At 47.7% G+C, this 17214-nt stretch overlaps 1 protein-coding gene across 1 annotated transcript in view; it reads right to left on the reverse strand.

Annotated features, from left to right (window-relative positions):
- The window catches only part of UAP1L1 (UDP-N-acetylglucosamine pyrophosphorylase 1 like 1), a 292017-nt gene that overhangs the window by 179252 nt on the left and 95551 nt on the right, over positions 1 to 17214 (reverse strand). The window contains exon 4 of the mRNA XM_086921152.1: positions 930 to 1102. Coding sequence (XP_086777278.1) covers positions 930 to 1102 — 173 coding nt within the window. The remainder of the gene's footprint in view (positions 1 to 929; positions 1103 to 17214) is intronic.

Consider the following 17214-nt stretch of genomic DNA (forward strand, 5'->3'; position numbering starts at 1 on the left):
TGGATATCTTCCTCCTCGACCTCCCCAGCATCGAAAATGTCCGTCGGCGCCGGTGCAGATTGCTGTGCCTCCAGGCGCGCAGCTCGGCGGAGCTTGAGTGTCTTCTTGGACCTGAATCTCGAACAGGCCATACACTTGGCCTCATCGTGGTCCGGCGACAGACACTTTTTGCACACGGGGTGGACATCGATGTGTGGGTACTTGGAGTTGCAGACCGGACATCTTTTGAATGGACTTCTGTCCATGATGTATGGTCGATGAGTCTGGAGCGTCGACAAGGCCTTCCGCGCCGAAAGCACGCGGAAGTACAGAACTCGGCTCGGAACCGAAGTAGAAGATGTTAAGCCGAACGCAAGACAATACCGACGTAAACTAAAGACCTTTTGGTCTCAAGGAAAGTTTCTCTATCGATTCCGACAAGAGGGAACCAAAGACATCCGAACCCAATGGCGGAAAAAAACAATCTGGGGATGGAGTCGATGCCCATGCGCACTGTAGTCCAGGGGAGGAGCCACCTATCTTGTGATACTTCGAAGACTCTTCCAGGACAACAATGTGCAATCATCCGGCCGGACCCAACACTAGCCGGCGATCTATGCACAGATATGAATTCAGCAGCCCACATGCCTCGAACATGAACAATGTTAAATGCTTCTGCCTCTAACATAGGTAGACATAATCTGGGTTTATAAATATCAATGAATATCGCAAGAAAAAAAGATCACTCCACAGAGCATTCAAGTAAAAACAAAAATAAGTTCCTTATAAACCAAACTATACAGAAAACAGCCCTTCTCTTGACTCTGTCAACTCACCATACTCTCAGATAAATAAAGATTTATACCACAGCAGAATTATGGCAAAGACAATAAGTAACATGGACACATCACTCTCCACTCAGTGAAAATATATAAAAAAATGCTCTGCACCTTGGCACCGCAGTCTGCCTGACGTGAGACACAGAACCCAATGAAGACTGGGTCAGCCATTTTGACAAGAATATTGTCCACACAATAGACGTGGATATATTGGATGCCACGCCGCTCCATATCTTCCAGGATCTTGTTGTCCTCCAGTGCACGGTACAGACCTCCATTACCATCTATATAATTATAGAAAACGAGACAATTATCTTACCATTCACAAAAGTGACTTCCTAATTGGCCATCAGGGGACAGTGAAAACGAAGAACTTCAATTAATACAAATTACAACTATACCCTCCATTACAAACATGTAAAAATAGGTGTTACACTTTATCCCCAGTCCTTTAAGCTGCAAGAGCAATAAGGCAGTATCTAGCATGAAATGGATGGAGCCCAGCCAGGGCACTGGATCCTAAGTCTGGAACTAAAAGGTGACCTCCCAATCCTCGTTGACTCTCCATATAACTCTGGATGAGTATTAAAAGCTTAGCTCATATTAGGATGTATGTGGATGAGAAAGGTTACAATACAACATAGTTGCAGAATTAAATGTCCTGTCAGAATTGTGAGCTTTTGAAAAGACAACACTAATAATATCTCAAGTTAGATGAATATGTACGTAGAGTAAAACGGGATACCTAACCCTAACAAGTATTTGCAATGCAATAGGTCTAGCATTAGGAAAGTGTGAGCTATTGGTATTGTAAATGACAATTATTTGTATTATGTGTTGGTTTTGAAAATATATAAATTAATAGCATTGATATTCACAAAGCCAATAGCTTACACTTTCTTAATGCAGCAGTGTGAGGCGTGCGGCAGTGTGAGGCGTGCAGCATTATGCATTGCAGCAGTGTGCAGCATGCAGCAGTGTGAGTAATGCAGCAGTGTGCAGCAGTGTGCAGCAGTGTGTGGCGTGCAGCAGCGTGAGGCGTGCAGCAGCGTGAGGCGTGCAGCGGCGTGAGGCGTGCAGCGGCGTGAGGCGTGCAGCGGTGTGTGGCGTGCAGCGGTGTGAGGCGTGCGGCGGTGTGAGGCGTGCGGCAGTGTGAGGCGTGCGGCAGTGTGAGGCGTGCGGCAGTGTGAGTAATGCAGCAGTGTGAGTAATGCAGCAGTGTGAGGCGTGCAGCATTGTGTATTGCAGCAGTGTGCAGCATGCAGCAGTGTGAGTAATGCAGCAGTGTGTGGCGTGCAGCAGTGTGTGGCGTGCAGCAGTGTGTGGGGTGCAGCAGTGTGTGGGGTGCAGCAGTGTGTGGCGTGCAGCAGTGTGTGGCGTGCAGCAGTGTGTGGCGTGCAGCAGTGTGTGGCGTGCAGCAGTGTGTGGCGTGCAGCAGCGTGTGGCGTGCAGCAGCGTGTGGCGTGCAGCAGCGTGTGGCGTGCGGCGGCGTGAGGCGTGCGGCGGCGTGAGGCGTGCGGCGGCGTGAGGCGTGCGGCGGCGTGAGGCGTGCGGCGGCGTGAGGCGTGCAGAGACGTGTGGCGTGCGGCAGTGGGAGGCGTGCGGCAGTGGGAGGCGTGCGGCAGTGGGAGGCGTGCGGCAGTGGGAGGCGCGCGGCAGTGGGAGGCGCGCGGCAGTGGGAGGCGTGCGGCAGTGGGAGGCGTGCGGCAGTGGGAGGCGTGCGGCAGCGGGAGGCGTGCGGCAGCGGGAGGCGTGCGGCAGCGGGGGGCGTGCGGCAGCGTGGGGCGTGCGGCAGCGTGTGGCGTGCAGCAGCGTGAGGCGTGCAGCAGTGTGTGGCGTGCAGCAGTGTGTGGCGTGCAGCAGTGTGTGGCGTGCAGCAGTGTGTGGCGTGCAGCAGTGTGTGGCGTGCAGCAGTGTGTTGCGTGCAACAGTGTGTGGCGTGCAACAGTGTGAGGCGTGCAGCAGTGTGAGTTGTGGTGGAAAAAAACGCACTGAGAAAGAGTGGGGGAGCACGAGCCGATGAAAGAGTGGGGGAGGGGATACTCGAGCCCACGAAAGAGTGGGGGGAAAAAAGCTCGAGCCGACAAGAGTGGGGAAAAAAAGTACTAGCAGACGAAAGATTGGGGAAAGAAATGCACGATCCGACAAAAAAAGCATGAGTCAGAGAAGAAAGTAAAATGTGAGCCAGAGAAAGACAGTAACGAGCCATGTAGAAAAAAAAAACAAAAAAAAATAACTCTTGGCATTGCTGTGGTAGGGGCGGGGGAGTGCATTCCTATCAGTCTGATGCGGGGGCGGGGGAGCGGCAGCCTTTGAAGTCTGATGCTGAGGCACAGACAAATGGTGGTGTGTGATGTGGCTGCCGATGATGTGCACGCGCAAAGCTCACATGAACTATACGCGATCCGCAGCTAGGTAGACTTTTCTTTTCCGCTTACTATAATCTCGCCTATTTATCCCTGCGGGGTAGAATAGACGAGACCTAAAAAGGATTATTGGAGTAACCGAGTGATAAGCCAAAGCTCTTGTATGTATAGGCTCTATGCCAGGTGTCTCCAACAAGTTGACCGCGAGCTACCAGTAGCTCACAGACATCAGGTAGCTCACAACCTTGAGTTCATTTAAAAAAAAATAAGCACAGGGTCACATTTTCATTTTAAGGTTAAGGTAAAGCTGTATTTATTTTACATTATCATCATCATCAGGCTGAAGATAGAAGGGCCTGATAATGAGAAGTGCTCAGTCAGATTTATGACCCAGGCTCGGGCACAGAGGTGAAGAACTGAAGCACGGGGGTATTTAACTCAAATAAAACCCTTGTCAACTAAATATAGGAGAGTGAAAACAAAATGATATTTCTCAATGCTTGTAACTGGGAGAAAATTAAAATGAAGTTACCTTTATGATTAAGTTAACTCTTCATTTTAATTGTATCCCATTTCAAAGTATTGCATTTACATAAAGCAGGCCTCTTGTTGCTAGCAGGCCTTGTGCTTTATTTATAACTGAAAAATTAAAACATTTTCAAATGGGAGAAATTTAAGGTGCAGAAAAATATTTCTATTAAACATGTAGCTTGAATGTCTTTCTCCACTGTCTTGAGGTTTCTTCACTTTAAATACTTCAGATTTAAACAAATGGCTGTATTTCTCTGTTATACATATGGCACCGTGGCTACGAGCCACTGGGAGCAAGGTGCCTGGTGTTTGTAAATGTAACACTTGGAAATGGGATATAACTTAAATTATGAGTTTTATGGACATGGCATGGACAACCTTCCCCAACATATCAGAACCTCCTCCTCCTCACTTCTTGAGTTCTGCAAGAAACTGTAGACCTAGTTCTTAGTATAAGCTTCTTGGAGACCACACACCTACACACTTTCCAAGCACATGGATACCCTCTCTGGCGATCAGTGCCCTCTACTAATCAGTATAGCATATGGAATCCATATATACAATGTTCTCTTCCATTTATTACTCCTCCATTTCAAAGCGCTGCTTTTACACACAGCATGCATCTTAGACATAGGGTCATATTTAATACAGCCATTATTTTAAGTGGGAGAAATTTTAAGTGCCGAAAAATGTTCTATATTGTGAACATTTTTGAAGAACGTTTTTCTGCGCTTTACATTTTTCCCATTTAAAAATACTTGTATGTTTGTGTTGTATATGTACCAGTGCCATATATGGCTAACGGTATGTCCTGAGCCACTAGTACATACAACACAGGCTCTCAGTCACCCAAACGCATATATCCCATTCATACACACACGTTAATACATGCCTCAAAGAACACGCTCTCACTGACACACATGGCAGTCCTGTCAAAGTGCCCCTAGTCAAATTATTTTGTTCAAATCATAGTATCTGGCTCTAAAGACATTTGGCTTAAAGACAATAAAGTTGGGAGTGGTGGTGTCTGGTCACAATGCACGGGTTTCTTAGCCTTCAGTAGCTCACAATGATTTTCACTGATCAGAACAAGTTCTCACTACAGAAAATGTTGGAGGCCCCTGATCTTTACCATTTGTAATGTCCAGAGTATTGCTAAAAAGGTAACAGGAATGTAACAATGCATTTACTGTTAATAGAAGGAGATGGCTCAACAGTCAATGGAAAATGGAAAATTGAAACCATTCCACCAAAATCTTCATAATTTTAATTGAAAGGACAACTCTGTTATGGAAAAAGAGTATCTAGAAGTTCGGAATGCAACCAGGAAGATTACCCACAATGGTGGTAATTTGGTGATGCTAAGTTCCTAAAAACCTGTCTGTCTGATAAAGACTTCTAGATGCATATTCCTTACCTTAGAATTATCCCAAGGTGTAAGATTGAATCCAGAAGTTCCATGTGAGCATTAACCCTGCACTCCAGTAGATGGCATCACTAGATTACACGTGGCGTCCTCTGCGCTGGATGGGAGTTGCACGGTGCCTATGTAAGCACCACTCCAGCACGCTGACATCAGTTATTTTCCTTCCACGCCAGCAAGCGCAGATGCGAAGAGAGTTACCCACAGTCATTTTTTGACTGACACTTTTTTCGAATTTGTCAAAATTCTTTTAAGAGTTTTTCTACTTGCATGGCCGGAATGGCCGCTAGAAAACTGGATCCAAGCCCTGCAGCGCCTGTCACCAAAAGATGTTGTTAACGAGTCCTCTCCTTATCAGCCTCTGGTGTCTTCAGGGTGACCACGACGAGTTGACCTGCCATGCACCCAAGGCTTTGAAGGAGCTTTTACTGCAACGCTGCAATAGTCTCGATCCTGGTCGAGGGGGGAAGGTCCCGGGATCGGACACAGAGCCATTAATTTCCGATGCAGGCGTTCAGTTGAGTCCCACAAAAAGAAGAAGAGTAAGATGCCAAAGAGGTCTTAGACTTCAATCCGTCAAACTCACCTTAGGAGCCGAGGGTGTGTCATCATTCAAGTTCTGACACCGTGGTTGAGCCTACACCTGCGCCGGCTCTCTATGCCTCCTAGAGTTTCCGAAAGAGACTCCCACGCAACTCCACAAATTGAGGCCATGTTCCTCAGATTTGGGTGGTCCATCCCCGCTGACATGCCTTTGGGCCTCAAAGGTTCAGGAGGTGCCCACGCTGGTTGCCTGCCGACAGGTTAGCCCTCAGCACCAGTAGAGTACCTTGGGGATCCCTTGTGCCGTGACTTTGACCTGCGTGCTACCGTGGAATCGGATTGCCTCCTGAAGTGTTCCCCTCTGCTGCCCTTCCTCGCTTGACTCAACAACTTGCGGAACCCGCTTCGCGGGTCCCGCTGCGTGGAAGAGGACACTGGTGTGCTTGCTGCAGACGGCTGGAGGACTTTGTTACTGGGGATAGTCAAGGGGCAGAGTAGCAGGGCTGCGAGCGTGTGCGGGGACTCCATCTCCCAGGAGTCCCTGCTCGGCCAATAGGCTACACCTGGCCCGCTCTCCCTGCTAGCCCCGCCCACCGTGTTGTCCACACCCCATTTAACCGGAAGCCTTTACCGCGGTGCGGGAGCGCGCAGGAGCGTCCCGGGAGAAGCCCGGGACAAGGGCGGGCCGTTTTGAGGCCATTCGGAGGCCCAAGGAGGCTGGGCTGGGCCTGGTCTCTAACTTCCACTGCACCCTCTCTGAACTGTTCCGCAATAAGTAAGACTGTTCCGTTTCTGATATTGTGCACTTATGTCATGCGCTCGTATCGAGCCTATTCATTGGTATTGTTTATTCACTGCCTCACTTCATTTAGCGTTTCTTAGCCAGGACTAACCCAAAGGATCTTCTCCCTCGTCGCCCCACTAATAACATCTATATCTTCGGTTCTAGGTTGTAGGAGTATTTATCTATCCGGGGTACGGGTTTTATGTTATTACCTTAAATTATTCTCGGGTAATTTGAAGTCATTATCTTAGATAACATCAGCCTTGCTATACTTTCCAACCAACATTGACTTTCTCAGTCTTCATGGCCACTAACCAAGAGAAAAATCTGTTGTCGGACGCAGGGGGACATAGCAAAGGAACTTTAGATAATTATTTTAGAAAACCTGCTCCCGACATAGAAAGGGAATGCGACCTGGCTGAACGAAGGGCCGCCGGCGTCGTTCCATTGAATCCATTAAAAATAGATCACCCGTGTTCGCATTACCCCAGATTAACATAGTGTGGAAGTAAATAATACACTGGTTATCAGTGATACCAGCACCCTAATAGAAATAATACCTGATAACCCTCGAGCAGTAATGGGGAAAAAGAAAGTTGGGAAGCGGGAAGTTGTTAAAGCCATCGGTCCCCCACCAAATAAGAGACAGAAGAGGGGAGGTGTCCAACAAAGAGTTATGATCAGTCATATGGACTTTGGAAGAAAGGGTAGAAAAGCCACATTTACACCCACACCCACTATAAACGCTACTTTATCTCTCGACCCAGCCCAGGAGGTACCCCCTATAAACACCTCTACAATGACTGGAGCCAGACCTGGTTCGCCATCAACCAGTAACCATATACCCAAGGAACAACTGTCGACCCTCTCCCTTGACAGCATTGAACATTTATTTAGGGCATTCACTTCTCCCATATTAGAGAGGTTGAAGAGGTTGGAGCAACGATTGGGGGATATAGAAACGGCTATTACCAACAAAGTAGGACCATCGAAAGTACCAGTAGAGCCAGCCGCACCCCCGCAGCCGTAGTTCCAACCTCTATCCCCTCACACCAAAAGGACTTAACTTCATCTAGTAACCCGGTGAGTCGCAATCATAACGGGGGGAATCCACCTAAGGTATCTAATCAACCGGTCCAACGCATTTGTAAGGAAATTCCGAAGGGGGTTGGTACAGCTGGCACTGGAGAGGAGGGAGGTGGGCACATCCAGACAGAGTAGGAAGTCAGAGGGGCCGCCAAGTCGAATTACCACCTGACGCGGTACCCTATGGTTGTCGTACTCACGGGCGTCCCTACTTTAGAAGATAATAAGAGGGAAGGCTTTAGCCAATTAAAAAATAAAATCATGCACTGGCTCGGCCAGCAAAGACCTCTCCCATGCAACATTAATGGAGAGATTGTCCATGTGCGGCGGCTCTCCTGGTTGGGGAGTCGAGCGAAAGATATAGAGGGTGATTTAATAATCATAAATTTTGGGGACCCAAGTGCGGTCAGACACATCCTAAACTGGATGCCAAGGACCTCGGGTTCAACAATCGTTCCCTGTGATCTGACCTACTTTTATCCAAGATCTCAGGTGACTCCCATGATGCCTTTTGAGGCACCCTTTGGCCTATTGAATAATCCGCCCGTAATATATAACAACCAAAATACGTGGCAGGCTCCAAATTTCACACTGCCAAAAAACGTATACGGGTGGAACACCGTACCTCATAGGGGGCACGGGAACAACTATAGAAGTACAGACCACCCGCAAGGAAATAGGGGAATGGACCAGTTGCTGCCTTTTACGCCCTTGGAGACACTAATAGATTTGAGGCATTCTGCGGTCTGGATGACTGCGAATGACGGTTGGGGTCCCCGGTAAATAGGCCTGAGTGTAGGCGAATTTCTAGTAATTCCACCATTACACTAGTCGCCCCGATAACTGGGACTCCGCAGAATGAGGACAAAGCACTATGTAAAATCCTTAGTTGGAATGTTGCAGGCATGAGAGCGAAGAGGGAAGACCCGCTATGGACCAATTTTATCTCCTCCCATGATGTGATAGCAATTCAAGAATCCTGGGAAACCTCAGTAAGCATCTGGCTAGATGGCTTTGCTAGCTTTTTTGTACCAGCGATACCCAGTGTGGCGGGGAGAGCGAAAGGGGGACTAATTTTCCTCTTCTCTCTACAATTAGCGGGGTCATTTATGCAACTGGAGTCAGGCTTCCCTAATCTTTTGATCGTGGAATGGACTGTTTCACCGAACAGTTCCATCCTATTAATTAATTTTTATAATTCTTGGGAGAGGGCAATGGATACTGCTCACATTGCACCCCTGGAGAAATTTTTACTTAATTTCTGTGCCAACAAGCACACTGCCTTTGAGCTCATTGTGATGGGCGATTTTAATACCCATTTATGTAATCTCCCCTGTTATATAGATGAACATGCAGGACTTTTAGGGGCATCTATTCCCCATTTTGAACATACAAAAACAGGTGAAGCGCTAGAAGCTTTATTGGCTAGTTTTAATCTCTATGAATCTTTCAATACTGGTGGGGGGGAGAGAGTCCCCACTTATAAAGGAACGCCTCAAGGTTCCATAATTGATTATATATTCATCACTCCTGGTCTAAACACCAAGGTGAAATCCTATAGGACAATTCCCTCAGCCTACAGTGATCACAATCCTGTGCTTTTGGTGATGTGCGGGGGAGACCTTAAACGCGAGGGTTGGGGCCGCCCCAAGGGGCAGGCGGTACTTGTCCCTACTGATCAGGGTAGGAGGCTCAAGTGGGGAAAGGTAATCCCAGATGATTTTATGGCAACCTTATTGCCCAAAATCGAGGGAGACATAGAAACATGCTTAAATCAAGAGGCCCCAAACCGAACAATCATACAGGCGTTTGAAACGATATATGTTCAAATATCGAGGGATCTGACAGTCAAGCCCTCCAAGAGCGCCTAGTACCTTAAAGTGGTTTGACTTCAAATTGCTCTCGACTAAACACTCGTTTGAAGCGGGCGTTAAAAGTCACACCAAGGGACAAGGCTCTCATCGCCAATCTAAGGAGGGAATATAAACTCACCCTAAAGGAGAGAAAACACGCAATTAAAAGTGAGGCGTGGGATAAACTCCTTTCTATTGACGTCTTGCGAGACAGTAAGAAATTTTGGGAGATCATAAACCACCCTTTTTTTGTCGGAACACAAAACGCAGTCACTGACTGCGTCATTCCGGATGAGAAGTGGGTCCTTCATTTTAAAGATGTTTATGGAGACAAGAATAGTACAGCCTCGTACGGCCAATTGGTTGTTAGGGAGTCCCCCCCGGTAGAGTTTTCTGAGGTGGAGATGTTGAAGGCCATTTTGGAGACCTCAAAAAATAAGGCGCCGGGCGCGGATGGCGTACCTGTAGACCTATACAGACATTCCCCGACAATTTGGTCTCAGGTTCCAACTAAAGTTTTTAGGGCAGCAAACGAAAACGTGTTCCCCAATACCTGGGCAACCTCCATTATAGTACCAATCTTTAAAAAGGGACAACGTGAGGACCCGGGGTGTTACAGACCTATTTCCCTTCTTGACTCGGCCATTAAAATTCTAGGCAGAGTCTTATTGTCCAAACTCAGTGGTAATCTGGAGGTCTGTGGGGGGCTCTCAAACATACAATATGGGTTCAGAGAGAAACGAGGTACCTTGGACCAATGTTTGAATTTGCACCTATTGATCGCCAAATATGCGGTGGCTGGGGAGGGGTCTCTTTATCTGGCATTCATGAACCTCTCCTCGGCCTTCGATTTGGTTAATAAGTCCAAACTGTGGTGTATCCTCCTCGAGATGGGGATAGACCCTTCCTTGGTCACTTTTATGGCCTCTTTACATCAGGATTTATTCGCCAAGGTTAGGGTCACAAATGAGGGGAGGTGCACGCATACATTTAGGTCAGAGAAAGGGGTCCGTCAAGGGTGTATCCTGGCCCCCCTCCTTTTCACCATTTATATAAACGGGTTGGGAAAACATCTAGAGGAGGTGGGGGTAGATGCTCCGCATGTGGGAGGACTACAGGTTCCGGCCCTCCTATACGCGGATGACGACGTATTGATTGCCCGCACAGGTATTGGCCTACAGATATTATTGGATCGTTTTGGTTCCTTTATGGATAACCTTGACCTGAAGGTAAATGCCAAAAAATCTCATTCTATGGTAGTGGGTAAACAGAGAGGAAAGTTCAGAACTAAAACATTCATATGTAAGGGAGAGGTGATTTCAAGGGTTCTGGTCTTCTCTTACCTGGGGGTCTTCTTTGATGAAAGGGGGTCCTGGGTTCCTCAGATAAAGGTGAAGAGTTTATCTTTGGCCCGTTCGACAGCTGCACGGTTGGGTTTTACAAAAAGGTTGGGGGCTAGGCCAATGGAAGCATTGTTAAAGGTTTATAACACGAAGTGTATTCCCATTGCCACCTATGGGGCCGCCTTGTGGGGCTACGCTACCCAAGATAAAATCCAAAGGGTAGAAAATGGAATAATCAGACAATTGCTTTCAGTTCCCAAATCGACCCCCACGTTCTCTATTCATGAGGAAGTAGGTTTGCCCTACATTGCAGATAAGTTGAACCTGGCTCCCCTTTTATTCTGGGCAAAGATATGGCTAAATCCAGAATTAACTTTGAATCACCTTAGTCTGGAAGATGTCATTTCTTTGGACCATGCCATGAAAATACCCTGGCTGAAGTATCTAAAAAATACATTTTCTGCCTTAGGTAGACTGGAACTTTTTTCAACTCCATCTAATATCAGGAGAGAAGATGTAAAGTGGATCAAGGTCCATTTTATGGAGAGAGCCCGTCTTAAGAGAGAGGAGAAAGAATTAATGAAACCATCTGTAAGATCACACTCCATGTTAATTACTACACCCTCTCTGGAACCATATTTGATATACGTCACAAGACCTCTTCATAGAATGCTATTAGTCAGACTTAGGTTTAATTTGATTCAGTTTTCTTTAGGCTGTTACCCATCATGGGACAACCCAGAAGATGCCCCTCCCTTTGAGTGTGACAATTTCTCACAGCAAGATACCATGCATTTTATGATGTTTTGTGGGCTTTATACTGCCGCCAGGAAAAAACACCTGTTACCTGTTTTGAGGGAGGCTGGCTTTATTCAAGTCAGACCTGCATTAATTTACCTCCAGATGTTGGGCAATGTCTACATTACTTTCAGTGTTGCCAGTTTTTTAACGGAAGCTTTTAGAAGTAGGAATAAACGGGTTCCACTGAACATTTTATTGTAAATATGGTATAATTCTACTGGTTTTTAATTCTATGAGCCAAATAAGGTCCAGTATTTATGGTCATCCCTGATTTTTGTATATAAATGAATTGCGATTTTAATGTATATGTATTGAATGTGGCTTTTATGTTTTTTTTTAAACCGAATAAAGTGTGCTTTGACTAAGTACCTTGGATCACCAGATGGATCTGGTCCGGTGCCAGTCTGACCACCTCCACACCCATTCCGATGTTTATGCTCCCAGTGCGGTGTCCAATCTCATCCCAAATTTTGGCACGGAACCGGAAGGGCAATGCAAACTCTTGCGTGGACTGGAGCCAAACCCTCTAAACCACAGCCGGAGTCCTATTCCTATGGGCTAGGACTTGGGGAAGACTGGGAGGGGCCACTGGACCCTGAAGAATTGTAGCCCCTGACATGCATTGGTGCGAGAAATTGGCAGATGCCAGTGGACTGGACAACTCCCCAGATAATGGTTTGGTGTCTACTCCTACCGTGGCCATGGAGGAGGATGTGACATTTGCTATTGTGATGAGAGCGGCCGATATCCTAGACCTTCAGCTGCCCTCGGAAGCGCTTGACGGAGGGGCTTCAGCCGGTAGTCATCCCTGCAGAACCGCTTCTCCCATTTAACGTAGCACTCACAGATATCATGTCAGGAGCCAGGTCCAAGGTCTACACAGGGGCTCTGGTGAACAAGACAATTGTACGCGGCCAATGCCCCGCCCCAGGAGACCCCTCTTTCCTCACCCTACCCCACCCTGGACAGCTTAGTGGTCCAAGACTCTACTTCCACAATAAACCCTGGCACATTCCCTACCACTTTACCAGATAGGGAATCCAAGAGGATGGACACCTTAGGCAAGTAAATGTTTTCTTCTGCCAGCCTGACATTGCGGTCTGTGAAAACTGCATGCCTTTTGGGTAGTTATTACCATTCGCTGTGGGATTTGGTTGCGCAAGTGCTGCCTATGGTCCTGGAGCAGGGCCGGGTCATATGCCCTAAAAGCTATGGCTGATGGGAGAGGTGCAGCTAAATTCACAATCAGATGTGGACTGGACATGACCGACTCGCTAGGCATAGCGGTTTCTTCATCTGTGGCCTTAAGGCACCATGCTGTGTGGAGGACAACTGGTTTGTCAAAGGATTGCCAAGCTTTGCTTATGGACATGACTTTTGATGGCTTCTGTCTCCTCGAAGACAAGAAGGACGCCGTGCTGAAGCGCTTCAAGGAGAGCAAGGCTGAGGCCAGGTACTTGGGTCTTTCCATGGCCCGCGTCAACCTCAGTCTGCCTTTGGAACCACAGAAGAGGCTTACAGACGTGCCTTTACCTGCACAACCACCACGGCCCACAAGCTTCCCAGACTCTGCACGGCAGAGGGTGCGCACCCACAGACTTCGTAGTTCAGGCCAGAGCTCGACCATGTCCACCCCCTTCAGTCCCCCACTTGGCAGCCACAGCCTCCAAACCCCTTTAGTTTGACCACTGACCATCATGTGCAACCAGTGGGTGGCTGGATACACCATCACATGCACCACTGGAGGTCAATAATATCAGACCGTCCCCGCGATACTGCTGACTGTTTTTGCTTTATTGATGATGATTGTGCTATGGGGGGGTCACCGCCGGCTGGGGGTATCAGGTGTCCGGGGGCTTGTTTGATTTTCTCCTCCTCAACTTCTTATACTTCTTATATTTTCCCTTCTGTGGAGCAGTTCCGGGGCGACAGGCACGCTGTTAGTGGGTTAGGCCGTAGCCATTACAGGGGTGCAGGGTGGCGGGTGTGGGGGGGGTTTGTTATTTTAGTTTGTTTTGTTCTATGGTCCCTATCGCTCTTTTCCGGCTTTGGCAGGGTTCTTTCCTCTTTCGTAGGTTTGGCTGTCTCTTGGTCTTGCACCTTTCTTTTTCTTTTTTCGGCTTCTAGACAAGCCTCTGTTTTTCTGTTCTTGGGGGGTAGGCTCTCTGGGGTGATTATTAGAAATGTGGATTATTGTAATGTGGTTTACTGTCCAGTACTATCGCCGTGGCTGCCCGGATTGCATAGTCGCTTTAGTTATAGCCTATCTCTGACTGTAATTGGGGTACGCCCCGATCGTCTCCTTTGTGTTCCTATCCTGTGAGGTGCGATGTCCTTGTTGTTGCAGCCCCTACTCTTTTTCTAAAATTTAAAAATGAAAACCTCATATCCTATTAGCGAGCCCCACAACCGCATCTGGTATGTCTTGATATATCCTGTATACTGATTGGCTTCAGTTTCTCCTGTTTTCATTGATTGTCTTTGCGGCCGGCCATGATGGTTGTGGGCCTGCGCATGTATCTCCTTTTTTGAATAAAGGTTTAAAAAAAAAAATAATAATAATATCAGACCGCTGGGTTTTCCAAATTGTCCGGAGGAGCAGTCATGAAATTCATGACTGCCCCTCCACCCATGCAACCTTTTCACGACAGGCAGATGGAGGACCATCTCTCCTTACTCTGCCAGGAAGTAGCAGCTCTCTTGACCAAAGGAACCCTAGAGAGGGTGCCACCATCAGAAGAAGGTCGTGGTTGCTATTCCTACTATTTTCTGGTGCCCAAGAAGGGCGGAGGCCTTCGTCCAATCCTAGACCTGCGCCTTCAATTATTTCCTGAAAAAGGAGAAATTCAAAATGCTCACACTCGCTCAAGTGCTGTATGCTCTGCACCCAGAAGACTGGATGATAGCGTGTGACTTGCAGGATGCATACTTTCACATTCTTGTCCTGCCTGCCCACCGATGCTACCCGAGGTGCACGGTGGGCCACGAGCACTGTCAGTTCACCGTGCTCCCGTTCGGACTTACTAGCGCCCCTCCGGTATCCACCAAGTTGGTAGTGGTAGTTACACCTGATCTGCAAAGATCAGGGGTGCCAGTATTTCCCTATATCGACGACTGGCTGTTAAAGGTGGATTTGTCTCAAGCAGTCATCTCCCAGCTCTAGACTACGGTAAACCTCCTTACTACACTCGCTGGGGTTCACCATCAACATACCAAGGTCACGCCTGTCCCTACTGTTCTTGACACAGCAGTTTCGGGTTTATCCTACAGAACAGCAGGTCCAGGCGATCAGGCTATGATACTGATCTTTTAAATTCTCCTGGGTTTCAGTGGGACTGGCTCTGAGGCTGCTGGGACTCATGGCCTCCTCCTTTTGACGCATGCCGGCTAACATCCGCGTGCCCTGCAGGGAGACCTGAAGTTCCAGAGGGTGAAGCATCATGGGAATCCCTGTGACATGGTCCAGATCTCGTAGGGCACAGCAAAAGATCTGCAGCGGTGGCTAACAAACCGCAATTGGGTCAGCGGCAGACCCTCTCCCTTTCCCAACCAGGTCTGACAGTAGTGACAGATGCGTCACTCTTGGAATAGGTAGCCATCTGGGAGAGGCAGAGATCAGATGCCTCTGTTTTCAGGTGGAAGCCGAGCTCCACATTACTTGTTGGAGCTCAGAGTGATCCGACTGGCATTGAAAGTCTTTCTACCCTCTATCAAAGGAATGCTTGTGCAGGTGTTCATGGACACCACCACTGCCATCTGGTACTGCAGTAATCAGGGTGGGGAGGGGTCATGAACCCTTTCTCAAGAAGCCTTGTGCCTCTGGATATGGCTGGAACATCAGGCATTTTCCTGGTGGTTCAACACTGGGGATAGCCAGGGCGGACAAACTCAGCCAACAATGCCTAGCAGATCATGAACAACGTCTCCATCTGGAGGTAGTGCAAGGTGTCTTTCAACAGTAGGAAGAGCCTGGGTTAGATTGATTCGCCACCACCGACAACACGCAATGTCAGCAGTTCTGCGCGCTGGAGTTTCCAAGATAATTCTCGCTTGAAAAAGCTTTTAGTTTCAAGTGAAGCTGAGGCCTCCTATACGTCTTTCTGCCCATACCACTCCAGCCCAGAGTTCTCAAGATCAGGAAGGACTGGACTTAAGTCATCCTTGCAGCTTCAGACTGGGATCAGAGATTCAGGTATGCTTAGCTGTTGAGCATGTCTATCAGTCCTCTAATCAGACTGCTCTTTCAAGTGGACCTTCTGTCTCAGCAGCAGGAGAGGGTTCGCCACCTGAACCAGTCAACTTTCTGCCATCATGCATGGAGATTGAGCAATGCAAGTTGACAGCTTTCCATCTTTCACAAAGTCTGCAATTTTTTCTTGGCGACACCCCCCCACCAAGACGCTATTCGCTGACCATTGGAATACATTAGTGGCATGGTGTGCTGAGGAACAGGTTGATCCCCTAGCTACTCTCCTGTCTCAATTTATTTTGTTTATTCTTCACCTGACCCAGTAGCGCTCAGCCAAGGCTGTGAGTTGTGGTCCTGGACATAATCCAGGCAGCAATGTGGACATCTCTGCACATGTTTACCAAACAATAATGCGCGGACAGTCAGGCCCGTTGGGATAGATACTTTGCTCATTCTGTCAAGCAGGACTCTTTGGTCTAAAATCTGTTTCCCAGACCCACCTCCAGGAAAGTATTTCTTGGCTATCTGTTTTAAGGTAAGGAATCTGCAGCTAGAAGTCTCTATCAGATGAACAAGTTACTTTCCTTCAATCACACCTTATCTGGTAGCGGCTATCTAGCCATAGATTGCTTGCCGACCCATCCATCCTCCCCACTCTGCAAACAATTTTCTAGGGTCAGGGCCCTAGTTTTTCACACCAGTGATCAGTGTTCTGGTGTAGAAAGTGACAAAAAAAAACGGATGTCAATGCACTGACTATATAGGCATCGTGCACACTACTACCAGTGCTGATGACAAGTGGAGCCGAATTATGGCACCTACAGGTGCATAGGAGTACTGCCCATGAAAAATTTGCAGATCCAATCTGATGACTGGGGATAAATCTACGGTAAGGAATCTGTAACTAGATAGGAGACTCTACCAGATGAGGCATTACCGAATGTAAGCAACTTGTTCATCTTACGATCACTGAAGGATCCTAAAGACTGTAGGTAAATGTCTGCATTGAAGAGGGGAAATACGGTGATGAGGTGGACACGATAAGAGTGAGCCATTGGCGAGCACAAACTGGGACCTCACAGACCCTTTCTTAATCCAGTTCATGTGCAGGGCAACTGTGTGCTGGAACTCAGCACAGAAAGGAACTATCAGGGGAGCACAAGAAATAAAAGATGCAGATTGAAGGGTGTGTTCTCACTTGGCATAGTCTTCAGGTCTCTGGTAGGGCTTGGCTTCAAGTCACTTTCTTAATTTTTTGACTTATTAGGCTTGCCTGGGCTGCAGTGCAGCCAAGTAGATAAACAGCAGCGCAGCATTTGTGCTTGTTACTAGCAAAGTGTATTGGGAAATACATTAGCTTCAGGTTGAGAAAGCGTTAAAGAATGGTCCAAGCAGGTCTTTTCAAAACTGGTGGAGATCTTCTGTTTCTCTGTGGGCAGCTGCTATCCTTCATCTTGCACATAGTGTTGTATGCAAA

The sequence above is a fragment of the Lissotriton vulgaris genome, chromosome 5 (genome assembly GCF_964263255.1).
Source record: "Lissotriton vulgaris chromosome 5, aLisVul1.2, whole genome shotgun sequence".
Lineage (NCBI taxonomy): Eukaryota > Metazoa > Chordata > Amphibia > Caudata > Salamandridae > Lissotriton > Lissotriton vulgaris.